The 13,305-nt window shown below is 43.3% G+C and overlaps 1 protein-coding gene across 1 annotated transcript; it reads right to left on the minus strand.

Moving 5' to 3' along the window:
- Positions 1-873: 873 nt before the first annotated feature.
- Positions 874-8,994, minus strand: LOC144123183 (uncharacterized). The gene is made up of 4 exons (XM_077656062.1): positions 8,888-8,994; positions 7,517-7,573; positions 5,040-5,191; positions 874-1,428 (listed from the first exon to the last, which is right to left on the minus strand). The coding sequence occupies exons 2-4, from the start codon at positions 7,566-7,568 to the stop codon at positions 1,066-1,068; spliced, it is 567 nt and encodes a 188-aa protein (XP_077512188.1). The 5' UTR covers positions 7,569-7,573; positions 8,888-8,994; the 3' UTR covers positions 874-1,065.
- Between the last annotated feature and the right edge of the window lie 4,311 nt (positions 8,995-13,305).

Here is a 13,305-nt window from a genome sequence, read left to right on the forward strand (position 1 = left end):
GAAAAGATCAGCGCAGCGACGTCACCGCCACAGCGAAAACCGCACCGCGCGCTTGGCGTGGCACCGTGCTTTGCAAAACACCCGAAAAATTTGTCCTTGGCGTGTTCTTAACCGCAGCGCCGAGTGTTGCTGTCTGCCGCTCCTGTGGTACGTCATTAGTGCAATCTTTTTTTGACTCGCGACTGCGCAGGTGCGGGCATAAGTATACAGAGCTCTCTTATTTTTAGGTGCAGTCACGCCTTCTGTAAAAGGATCTAAGAAACGTTTCTCCACAAGAAAGCGCCTCAGCTTCCAAATAATACTGTCACAGATTTCCATTAGTCGACGCGTGAAAAATATTCGATGACAACAGCGTGCTGCGTTTACTCTTGTCCGCGCGTGTACTGCAACACACTTCGCTGGCTATGAGAGGTTGCCACGTACGAACGTCAGCGCAATGCGGAGAGCTAAGACAAAACAGTCGTTTGCTTTATATTCATTTCATTCCTTTAGAAGAGTAGTAACAATCTTAGTAACAATCTTAACAATCTTTAGTAACAATCTTAAGACCAGAAAGAGTATAAGCAAAGTTTCAGATATAATTTGTGCCCATGTACAGATCACCCCTTTTTTTCATGATTCGCAATGTTTATAATGGCCTATACCGGCCATCATTTTAGACTAATGTTTTAGTGAAATGACTTCTTTAACTCTAATGATGATTTAAATGCAGCCCTTGTTGTAGGAGTCCACAAAATGTACGAAGCCTGCGTTGGTGTTCCTGTCTGAGGCAGCCTATGTTTAGGTACTCAAGCTACCTCCTTTCTCTGGTTGAAGAAAGCAAAGTAAACAATATATTCATAGCAAAAAACATGATGCGTTTATTATTCGTCTACGAAAGTAGTGGCCATTTAGGATTCTTGTAGCAAAACTGCTGAGCAGAAATAAATATCATGCTCCAAGGTTTGTGAGGCCTACTTCTCAAGACTGAGGTTGAAATAAATATGAAACACATTTACTCTATCACCGTCCAAGAGGTTCTAATCATGGACACACCTGTTGCCGGCGCTGACTTCTAGCCATCGACTAATCAATAGAGAAAACAAATTGGTGGGCGTTCAGTTTCTCGCCGTGCTCAATAAGCCGTTTGCCCTCTTCGTCCAAGAGCGTGCACAGACTGCGTACAACATCAGTATGGCTGCCCGAGTCTTGCAGAGCGTAGACGTCCAAATGCTTTGCGAAGAACTTGGTCACGAGTTCAGTGGCTTTTTTCTCTGCCTTCTCATTTACAATTGGGATCACTGCGTTAGCGACGGACTTGACGATATCCTTGGCAGCGTTCTGGATGTGGGGCATAACTTTCTTCGCAGCCTTCTTGATTTTTCGGCAAGCCTTCTTCACTGCTTCCTTGGTCTTATTCCAGAAATTGCGGATGAAATACTCCTCCGTCTGAAATGGAAGAATAAGAACATAATGCCCAAGCATACTGTTAGGTTTCAATCCTAAAATAAGGACCGCAGTCCCGATAAAAGGAAATGCGATCGCAGAGCCCGTAGACCCATTGATGTTCGCATTTGATTTTAATGCAATAACAGTATTGCTCGCTCACACTAGTGCATTCGGCGGCGAGAGCAAGGGGAACCCACCCCTGTGGTAGAGTTTACAGCGAAATACCCAAGCGAGAAGTCCAATCGGCACAGGACAGATTTCTGACGCCGGGAATATTCAGCCGATTTCCAACTTCCAACACGAAAGCAAGGAGGATGTCGCCTTATGTGGCGACATACATGCGACATTTATTGAAGTAAGGCAGCTCCCTTCGGACTGTGTTCGCCACTGTTACTTCATTTCCCAATGTTTTCACGGATCATAAATGTGGCACCCGTCCTTTGCTTCGTCCGACCTCACCTCGCCTGCAAAAAAAGTGGCAGAAAAAAATGTGCTTTAATATTTATTTAGAATTTTAATTATGCCACCTCTAGGCCTGAGGATGAGCGTTGGAATTTTTACTGGAAATTTACAAACAGATGGCGCCACTAGGTTAAGTTGAACGCTTTGTATCTAAAATTAAAGCGACGGAAACTCCTTCTTCTGTAAAATTATCTTTTTATAAAACCCTAATACTGCCCAAACATGAGTACGCAGCGTCAGTCTTGGACACAGGTAAAAAAAAACCTAACGCAGTCATTGGAAATGGTTCGGAATAACTCTATTAGTTTCATTCTTTTAACTACAACCGAACACCGAGTATCAGTGCCATGAAATCTAGCCTTAGCTTATGATCCTTGTCATCAAGTTGAAAAACTTTCTGCCTGTGCATTTTTCATATGTTATTTCATCACCGATGTCACGTAGCAAACTAATCTTCCCACATACGTATGTACCGCACAGAATAAATAATATTCACAAGTTCGGCATTTCATTATGTAGATTCAATGCTTTCTTTCAGTAACTTGCACCACGCAATTCCAATGAGTGGAATCGCCTTCCCGGCTCGACAGTCACCACCTCTGATCAACAATCTTTCAAACACGCAGTAGCTTATCCTGTTTAACTCGGAGCGTTTTTCTTCACTTCATTCAAATCGTTTTTCGCGAAAGCTATTGATGGCTTCGTTTATTTAGGTGCCTTTTTAATTGAACATATACTGCTTTTACTGATGAAATCCACTTTGTTAAACTTATCTGTTTTTTTGTACCACTTCCCTCTATATGACCTAATGGCCTTGGCCCTGTGGTATACTAAATGAAAAATAAATACAGAAATAATTACGCTAAGAAGTTCGAATGTGTTCAATGTCGTAACGTCTTGCAGAATGCCTGCATTTTGAGTAGGAAAACTTGCATACTCTTATGCTATGCAGACAACATCGACGTTTAGTGTTTTCTAACCATATATGTGTGCGCCGCGAGAAGACGACAAACAAAACGATGGGGCACCAGGGGACACGTTTATACGTACTCTCCTGATTGGCTGATGTGGGCGCCGCGGAAAGGTATGCGCTCGAAAATGGGATGTTCTTCCAGATACCATAAAATGGCACACGCATTGATATCATGAAAAAATGTTGTTTTCGGGGTAATTGAGAATTCGTTGTCGAAGCGTCGACGGGGTGGCCGGGAAGTATGATGGAGTGAACATTTTTGGCTGTGGTAGACTTCGCTTGCTCTCGCCGCCGTACGCCGAAGTGCGAACGAGCCATTGAGTCTCATAATGCCGCGAAGATATGGAATGTTTCTTCGTTTTTCAAATCTGCCGCCACGCCACCTTATCGCTTTCTTTTCCACGCAAGACGCGACTAGATTTATCTCGATTGATCGCAGCCAGGCAGAGCTGATTCTACGTTGTTCCGGAATGTTCGAATAACTTTGCACGCTTTAACTCGAAGGTTCGCTATCAGCTTTAAATTGAGAACGGCCGACAGCGGCTGGCATTCTGTTCGACGACCGCCGAGCACGCTTGTCACTTCGCCGCCGCCGAGTGTTTCAGTCCATATAATACTCATATCATACCATTTCGTAATCGTTACACACAAAAGACTCCGATAGGGTGAGAGCACAATGCCATTAAAACCTGCCCGCTGGGGGTGGTCACCCCGGGCACCCACGTTGTGAACGTGGTGAGCAATGAGCACCGTTGAAGGTGAAAATAATTTAATTCAAATAAGCTCATTCAATTTCCACAGCGGTGCTCTCGATCTTTCTTTCAAAACTGAGGAGGGGCAATGAAAGCAGTAGAATACAATGAGAGAAAGGTGTCGTTGATTTCTGGAGAGGTTGAAGACGTCCTAAGGTCAGGTGACCATGACGCTGGTCTCGCTTTTTCCCCCGCAGCCGTAAAGGGTCGAAATGAGCAGGTTGGATTCGGTTGGGTTGTCGGGGGTCCATGGCCTCCAGGCCACCGACGTTAAAGAATACAATAAGAGGGTTAAGTCGGGCTGTTTCGCCCTTTCGTTCGACATTAGGTAATACACTGAAGAGACGTATGAGGACGAAACGAAAGAAGATATACTCAGTGCAAGTTTATGTGTGTGCCACTTAAGGTAAGATAATACTGGCGGCATTCTGTATGCGGAGCATAAACTGACACGCAGGAACATGCAGAAGCAACGTTTCGTCTAACGCTTTCGCATTCCACTATAAAGGAGACGTAGGAAACCTCATAATTTTTATCATGGCTGTACTATTTGCGCCTTCAGTCGCGTGCTTGGACTGCGAAATAAAAAAAGGAATTTCTAACACGTACTGCGTGCGACTGTTAAGACGCTAATCACTAGTGCTTTTATTTCAACTGCACCGAAAGATGTTTATACACTCTATATATATACTTGTAGACGCATAATTAGGCAAAGTACGGAAGTGGCTCCATCTATTATTGTGCCCAAAATCACCTTACATATTGCACGGGGGCTCTGTTACTTAACAGACTCCAATTCTGCTAAAGAAGACCTTTTTTCCTTAAATTCTGCCTTCAATCATAAGCACATGCAGTTCTCTGTTGAAAACCGCAGCCTGTAGCGAGCATTGTCGTAGAGCCAGATTTTTTGTTTTTACTTATTTATTAAAGTGGTACTTTTATATCAGTAAATCAGAAACACAATGATTGATCAGAGGGTCTTTGCGTCCTAGGGATAAAATGACTTTTGCAATTGAACTCACAGCAGATGAACCTCAAATCTAATTCGCATTTTAATTACATTCAAGCGATCTGTTTCCTATTGAACTCAGGTCGCGAACTTCAATAGCGGTGTTCTCCTTCAAATGGTAAGATGGTGATCCATATTTTGAACTGATAGTGTTTTTTTATAACTGCCAGCAAAGGATATATATTTCGCAAGTTATATATTTCGCAACTCGGTCACGTTGATGAGAGTTAAAATTTTCAGCGAAATTTGCCGATCGCTCCGAATATGACGGCTCAGATTTTGGGCGCAGAATTGACCAAATGAGATATCTAATGTTAGGGCGTGGTTCTATTTCTTGTGCATGCCAAGATATTGGTTTCTGCAGGCGTAAGGGTTTTTTCGTGCGGCGTGCTCAAATAGTTCTTCGAAGCTTCACCTCGCTTTCCAGTTCCGCGTTTTGTCGAAGCTCGTAGGCAACGTTGCGCAGAATGTGTCCCACCAGTACGGCTTCATCGGCGACGATTTGGGATCGGAGATCAGACACCACCTTCAACGACTTGTCTTGCTCTGCGGAAGTTTCTGCTGAAGCTGCAATGATGTGAGTATTTCACCATTATTTGCAAATGACCTTATCGCGAAATGAACTTATATTAGAATGCGAAAGCGGTGATCCAAAAGAGCACCCTTCGCGTAAAAAACTTTGACGCGCCTTATATAATTTTTGTTATGTGTTCTACACGCACCAAAATTTATATAAGGCGTGTCACAGATCACGTCAGGATGAGGCACAAAAGTCCTCTAAAGGCGCAGTTAAACGCGACAGCGTTATGAATGGCGTTTAGCGAGAAAGGCAGGTGAACTTTAGGTGCACTTCGAGAAACATATGACTGGTCGTGATGTCACCACCATCTGAGCTCTACTGGAGAATTCAAACACTCCACAACTATCACGCGCTACAACAATTATGACGGGACTATACAATTCCTCTTTTGTATACAGGGTCGTGACGTCATTCCACTCCTTTACGTAAGCCTCGGAAGAAAGTTCAAAATTTAAAAGTGTTTATTTTATTGAATTAAATATCTCAGTATCTGTCTCACATATCGGCGAAGACCTGAACCGCGCCGAAAGGGAAGGGATAAGAAAGAGATTAAGAGAAAGGAAGAAAGAGGAGCCATAGTGGAGGGCTCCGGAATAATTTCGACCAGCTGGGGATCTTAAACGTGGACTGACATCGCACAGCAGCACACGGGCAATTAATTTTGCGTTTCGCCTCCATCGAAATTCGGCCGCAGGGGCCAGAATCTAAGCCGGGAGCTCCGGCTCAGCAGCCGAGCGGTCTTATCACTAGCCACTACTCCTGTTAAAAAGAAAATCAACTGCGCTCAAAACAAAATTGGTTGAGCAGGGGCTCGAACCACTACCACTTGGATCGTGTGTCGGTCCCTTCGACCACAGAGGAACGTGCGTTCGATTTGTTTAGAGAATGCCTCGAGTGACTTGCAGTAAAAAAAAATGAAAATAAAAGCAAGCCACGAAATCAAAACAAAATAAAATAAACAACAATGGCTGTGCCTGATAAGCGATATGCAGAGAGGACCCCAGGCAGCTGGAGACATTGTTTGAGGCTGTCGCGGGCTACACCTTTAAGACGGAGCTTATATGACCTCCATGTTTTGATTCTTATTTGACGGCTTCAGTTCAAAGAATTTAGAGATACTATTCAAAGAGCATGCCGAAGGAAATTAACATTTTGTGACCGCTTAGCGATCTGCTCGGACGTTAGTGGAACTGTGTTGGCATGTCATGATGGGTTAAATACGCAAATACATGCCAAGCAGTACTGCAATCAGTAGAGGTGTATTTTTATGCAAACCGCCGTGTCTTCAGTGCAAATACAGAAGCTATATAAATATATTAGCCGCTATTTAGGACACTTAGCAAGCATTTTTTTTTAAAAAAGGAAAAGGAATGTGGACGGCTTGCTTTCCACAACATTGATTGCTTTAGCGAAAATGTCAGAAAACTTCAAAACAAAATCAATAACGCTTATGCTCCATAACTTTCTTAACTGCATATTTCTTTTTGGGGTCACTTCCTAAAGGGGACTTTATAATGTTCTTCGGCGGATTGTTCGCGTGCTAGGAGAAATTGCCTGGCTCCAACACAACTCGCATTCGGGGATTAACGTTTCATCAAGCCAGCGTGATCACTAGAAGCAATAGTCTCTAAAGCAAACTGTAAAGCTTGGTCGTAAGAACAGTTCAGTATACAGAATTGACGTGTTACAAGGGTATGTTGTTGTTGTTGTCCTCTGTTGGAGTGGCACATATACTTGAACGGCTATTTCTTTCTCTTTCTGAAGTACACAGTATGCGGCGGAGACCGCAGCTCCATATCATGCTATCGTTCGTTTCCTGCTTAAAAATGTGCTGAATTTTTTAGATAATTCCGGATTAATAGTATATGATAAAGCAGAAGCAGTGCAGATTATGTCAAATCCCCAATATCAGACACTCACAAACGACGTGGAAGACAACACATTCACAGACACACACCAGTACACACAAAATAGCGCTTGTTTGTGTGTGTAATCTTTTTCGTGGTCTGTGTCTACTTGCGTTAAAACGTTTCACGAGATGTTTGCGCAATAAGTCGCCCGACAAGAAGAATTGATCAAGTTTTCACAACCTTAGCTTGAGTCCTGTCTGCACAGGTCAGCCAGTTCAAGAATGCAACATTTACTCTCCCTAAAGTAGCTGACGCAAAGATCACTAATACATGAAGAAATCACAAACATCATCCCTTTCTTGTATTTCTAAGCAGTAGATTCATTAAACTGGCGGCCCGAGTAATTGAATATGAGAGTATAACACCGATTCACGTGACGCGATATGGCAAGATTTCACTCACCCGTGGCGACAAAAACACCAAGGATACAAATGGCGACCGTAATGGCATTCATGGCGCCTACAAAGAAAGTGGAGTCATTTAGAGGTAAAATTTTGACATCAATTCAAGAAGAAATGTGACAATAATGCCGATTTCATTCGCCTCAATACGACAATATACACGCACAAGTGTACTGCGCTAGTGAACTTCTTGTCTTCCATTTGAATCACTTCACCTGACCATTACAATACTGTTAAACATTAAGGATCAAGCATGCACGAATAACGAATAAACTAACAATATTCATATTTGGAACGGAGCGACTGCACTCCAAAAACAGCATTCATTCGAGGCAGGCAGTATTGTGACGTATTACCGGAAAGCAGGACAGGTATTTGTATTATATCCGTTCAACTGTTGTTCAGAATCGAATACCACAAACGATGCACTGCGTGCATATATAGCCATTGTGTTAACGCGCAAATCCTTTATAGAAACAGTGGGGTCTAATCCCTACTTGACCGAACCGTACATTCTAGCGAATTCTTTGGACTCACTGCCGCTTTTGATCTGGCCGGGGGAATGTCTTACATGATTAACATTGTTGCCAAGTAAATTCCTGAAAGCATCCTTAAGAACGCTTCATGGCGGGTGACTAAAGTTTTATGGCGTCATATTTTTCTGCCCACTAGGAAATAGATCTCCAGGAAAACAGAGTTTAAACAAAGCAGGCCCACAAAGCAGACAAGATTGCCGTTTGATTTTAAAGACGAAATGGCCCAAAGCCACTAAAGCGCGAATGAATTTATACTTAGGCGCGTTAGCGATTCTGGAAGCTAGTCTCACGACCAGCAGGACTTCAGATAATTACTGCGGGAACTGAAAGTGTGCATCAATGGCTTTTTATGAACTACTGCGCACTTCCCACGCATCTTTGCATGGCGAATAAAACCTCCATCAGCCAATGTGGAACTCTACCAAACAGAAATTCAAGCGTCCGCTCCAGGAGCGTGGTGGACTGTCGCACGCGCCTAGCGTTCACAGGTAGAAATGGCAGACAATATTTGATAGTGAAACTTTGTATAGTTACCGGTGAAGTAAGTATGAAACGTTCTAATAACCACCCATGTGACTTACTCCTCTGCGCCTTCCACTGGCTACTCGTTTGCTTAATAGCAACATTACTTCTGAGCAACCAACGTCGTTGCCGCTCGCTATCCGGATGAAGTAAACGTTTGCTGAAGAGAAAAAAAATGTTAAACACGTAGAGCTTTTTGTTCAGCTACAGTGCTTCTTAATTATCCAAAGCACCCTCATAAAAGGTTTGCTTTGTAAAGCATGCTTCTATTGTTCACTCTACTCCCTTCTCGCAAGAAGGGCGTACCTACTTACCAGTAGTTTGCAGCGGACACAGAACGCTAGGAGACGTTCACCAAACAGAAGTACTTCAGGAGCCACTGCGTGCTACCTTTTATGCTCCACAAGCAGTCAGGGATCCCGCAGATTCCTTGATAAAGATGCGGAGGTGACAAAAACAAATAAAAGGCAATCAGGAGATGATATATGCCGACTACCGCTATCTGGAAGGTGGTTGAACAATGAAGGCGTAGTGCTAGGCTGACGAGATGTTCAGTTGTATATACTCTGTATGCAATAAGGGCTCAGCGGTTACTCTTTGCTGCTACTCTATCGCGGTCTCCAGAGTCTTTTTATCGATAGAGCAGCGCGAAATAAATGGGTGAACATCTCCTGTTCCAACAAAATTGCACAGCAAAATGCGTTCACTTGTGTGGGATATATGTCTTGCCAGGCAGCCAATTCTGACACTGATCGGAAAATTTCACGACACTGGCAAAGAAATAAAGCCGCTGGCGATTCAGTGGCTTCATATAATAAATCAATGTCGAGGTCACGAACTTTGGCTAGCACACTAGATGAGTAATAATTTGTTTACTTAAGAAGAGAAATAATAAATTTGTTTTCTATATCACTAAGGCGCTTCTCAATTTGGACTGCTGATCTAACGGTTTCTCTATTCTTCACTAGATTTTTTAAATATAGCACATGTGGTAGTATATAAGACATTTATATAATCAGCTTCAGCAGTAACGTTACTACGCCCAGTGCAATGTGGGTTGCTAATGTCATGTATACTGATTTGTCAGTACATTTTTTTAAATAGCATGTGCGTTATAAAAAAGTTATTTAACTAATCATCTCCATCAGCACCTTGACTACGCCCAGTGTAGGGCCTCCCTGAGATCTCTCCAATAAACCTTGCTCTGGCCCTGCTGCAATCCACCGTATCTCCGAAAACTCTTACGCTGATCTCCCCACCTAACTTTCTGCCGTTCCCTGCTCTATTTGCATTCACTTGGAGTCTACTTCGTTGACCTTAAGGACCAACCGTTATCTTTCCTTCCCATTGCATGCCCTGCCCAAGCTAAATATTGTTTAGAAAAATTAAAGAAATCCGAAGAACTCCCCAGCGTCCCTCACATTGTTTTTTATTCGAACATTCCAAGACATCGTGGTCTCCCATTATCAGTTGAATTAGAAATTGATGTATTGGCGTAGTTGAAGTTTTTCGGTGAAGCGCAGTATTTACCGTGGTTCCCGTGACAACTGCAACAATGAGTGCTGAAAACTTTATTTTTTAATAAAGGCCGAACTGCAAGGCAGAGTTAGTACGGCATATTTACTTGAGGCCATATCGTCTGACAGTTCTGTACGTGAGAACCCCTTAGTTAGGAAGAGGTGAGAGCAGTATAATATTTGAAGCGTCACCTAGATTTCTAGCTTTCAGGAGCATAAAAATACCATCCATTTCTGTGAAAGGAGTTATCAAAGCTCTTGATTCGTGAGCTTTCATGAGATACATAACTAATTCTATTTCAAAAAATATTCGTGCACCTCAATTCCTTTCTTTACTGGCATTCAATGACTAAGACTGACAGTACGCACTGCAGACTAGTTGTGCCGCCTTATGTACTGACTACAGTTCTCTTCCTTTTACTTTATTTTTACTAGGTACTTAAAGTTTGGTACAGCGGAAGTCATACTCCGTGATTACGTAACGGTGAAAACCTCATCGCTAGATATTTTCGAGAAAAAATTTGGACAAGGCAGTCCTTTCTATTCTTTGTTTCCGTATCTGTAAGTTACAATATAAAAAAGCACACGAAAAAAGCTGACGAAAGCTTGTTCTTTACGGAATAAGCGTCATTAACTGGAGCACTTGTAAACTTTGAGAAATCAAGCTTGAAATAGGAAACTATATTATATGAAGAGAATCCGTAAAGAAATTGCCTAACCATGCGAGTTTCAGTTAAGGCATCTGATGTGAAAACAAGTGTATGACCACACGATCTGCGACAAGTGTTCAATTTGTTCTGAGGAAAGCTCGGTTCGAGACAATCTCAGTGATTTGGATAGCAAATTAGTGTTCTCATTAGGAAGATTTTTTCTCATATGGTAAATAACTTATTCAGGTGATTTTCGATACGTTTTAATAACCGCTTCCCAGCATATCTAGGTCGAGCAGGACAGTACAAGCTGCATGCTTATTAGCGTGTTCCTTGGATCAAGCTCTCGAGGGAACAGCTGATATTGTTCAGCTGTACTATGAACTACAAGTGACGCTGGAACGCTGGCCCTATGTCACATGCTGCGCCTTCAGTTAGTCATTCGGTCGGTCGGTCGGTCGGTCGGTCGGTCGGTCAGTCAGTAAACATTATTTAGCCAAAGGGTGGTAACTTGCTCCCCCGTGGTACTTAGCCTAAGCCGACGGCCCGGGGGTTGGGCTACATAGACGGGGGCGTCTTTTGATAGCTGCTTACGTCACCGGCGGGGTCATGCGCATGCGAAGTGCAAGCCAGAGAACGGTAATGAGCCATGAGCAGCTGTATTTATTCAGAGCTATTGCCTGATAATAGAAGGTTAAATAACAGCCTTTCCACAATAACGTTTTCGGGTGAGAAGTGACGCGTGATATACTAAGAAATCGGATTCAGCAGCGCCGCGCAAGCACTGGAACCACTGACCATGCAAGACTGCGTGGATAGACAGTAGTAACCTTGCAGCGACAAGATATTCTTCACAAATGTCAGAGGTCCCTACAGCGGTAAGACCGGCTAGTGCCACAGATACGTCTTGTCTCTGAATAGACGGACGCGCTTGGATCTCACAACAGCTGCCCGGCTGCTATGCAGATCCGAGTAACCTGAACAATAACGCACGTGGTTATCGCGAAACGAACTCATGTCTTCCTGGGGCAAGCAGCCGTGCGTCAGCTTTTAGCTCAGAGTAATGCCAGTGCATTTTGATAAATTTGTCGCTCACTTCAAATGTCACGCATTCACCTGCATCCATAATGCATCTTGTCGCCTCCAGGCTATTAAACCAATGTACGTCTCTGGTAACATTTCTCCCCCTATGTAAACTGAAAAACCGGTTACATCTGTTTTTTTTTATTTTTTAACTACAATGTTTCTGATTAAGCTGGCGATAAAATAAGAGGGCTGGGTCGCGAGGCAGTGAAGCATTAAAATTGCTGAAATTATGCATGCCGTGAACTATTGCGGGAGACTGTATATCAGGCCGTAGGGCGGAAAAAAAGGCTTCACATTTACCTCAGAAAGGTCACAAATCTCATGCTGCTAAGGCAATTCTTCCTTTGTTAAGGGGCAGATGTGTATTCAATATAAGCCACTCTTGTCCGAATATTATTCGCTCAGGAGAATACACGTTAAAAACACAGTATTTGTGAGCACGCAGCCAATGCTCCACAATGTGCTGTGTATAATCGCTAAAAATTGACATCTAAGGGCGAAATGAAAATTTTAGAGTTTCAATTCATTCAACAGTTACAGGCATAAAAAGTGATTTCGTTGATAATTGAATTGTTCAGTATCTTCTAGGCTAGTAGTAATCGTACCTTGCACTGCAAACGTTTTCCTTGTCTCGTAGTTGGCCTGTTCTTTGCCAGATGTAGCCAGGTAACGGCAACAGTCACGAAGGCCAAGGCTAGCACAAAGACGATTGCTAGCACAAAGAACACCTTGCGAAATGAGCGCTCATGCTATGCAACGCGACCATACTCGGGAACATAAATTGCACGCTAGCGTGAGATCGATGTCTGGCATGACTGAGGCCCGAATGGGCTTCAGAAAAATAAAGGTGGATTAGCTCAGCTAATCCAGGACATACAAAGCGAAAGCCTCCGGCGTTCATTGTATTCATTGGCTTTGGCGTTGTCAACGTTTCAGACTCCGATGATTTTTAGAAAAGGAAGGGCGCATAACTTGCTCCCTGGGTCAGTGGACGCCTCAATCGAGCTTTTAGGTGCGTGGCGATGCTGAGAGAGAGATGCATGTTTTAACGCTGACAACGTTGTGGCAGACACACGGCGCTGCAGCAATGGGCCGCAGCGCTCATTATCTGACCGACCCCTCGCAATCAACCATTAACTGCCACCTGAAAAGAAGGCAGGGTGGGCTTGCTACTTATCTAGTGTGCGGACCGCTATTATATTAGGATTTGCAGTGGGACACCAACGCCATGAACATGAAAGCGAGACTGAGCTGTCCACTGACCCAAGGATTCAGTTTTGTGTCTCTCCTTTCGCGAAAACGAACGGCCTCTACAACGTTATCAATGCCAATGAACCCAATGAACGCCGGCGGCTCAGTTGTTTTGTATGGTTTCAACGAAAAGTACGAAAGTTGGTCTCTCTAAAAAATCAGGAAAAATCAAATATTTTGCTTCTGCCCTGGAAGCGTTTTTATAGAGAACGCATAAGCATGGCGGTT

The sequence above is a fragment of the Amblyomma americanum genome, chromosome 3 (assembly GCF_052857255.1).
Source record: "Amblyomma americanum isolate KBUSLIRL-KWMA chromosome 3, ASM5285725v1, whole genome shotgun sequence".
NCBI lineage: Eukaryota > Metazoa > Arthropoda > Arachnida > Ixodida > Ixodidae > Amblyomma > Amblyomma americanum.

Bases quoted from the DNA above. Each gene is read 5' to 3' on its own strand.
- LOC144123183 (XM_077656062.1), bottom strand. From the start codon at position 7,568: ATGAATGCCATTACGGTCGCCATTTGTATCCTTGGTGTTTTTGTCGCC. The intron at 5,192-7,516 runs GTGAGTGAAATC...ACATCATTGCAG, and splicing joins TGGTGTTTTTGTCGCCACGG to CTTCAGCAGAAACTTCCGCA. The intron at 1,429-5,039 runs GTGAAGCTTCGA...CTTCCATTTCAG, and splicing joins ACGCGGAACTGGAAAGCGAG to ACGGAGGAGTATTTCATCCG.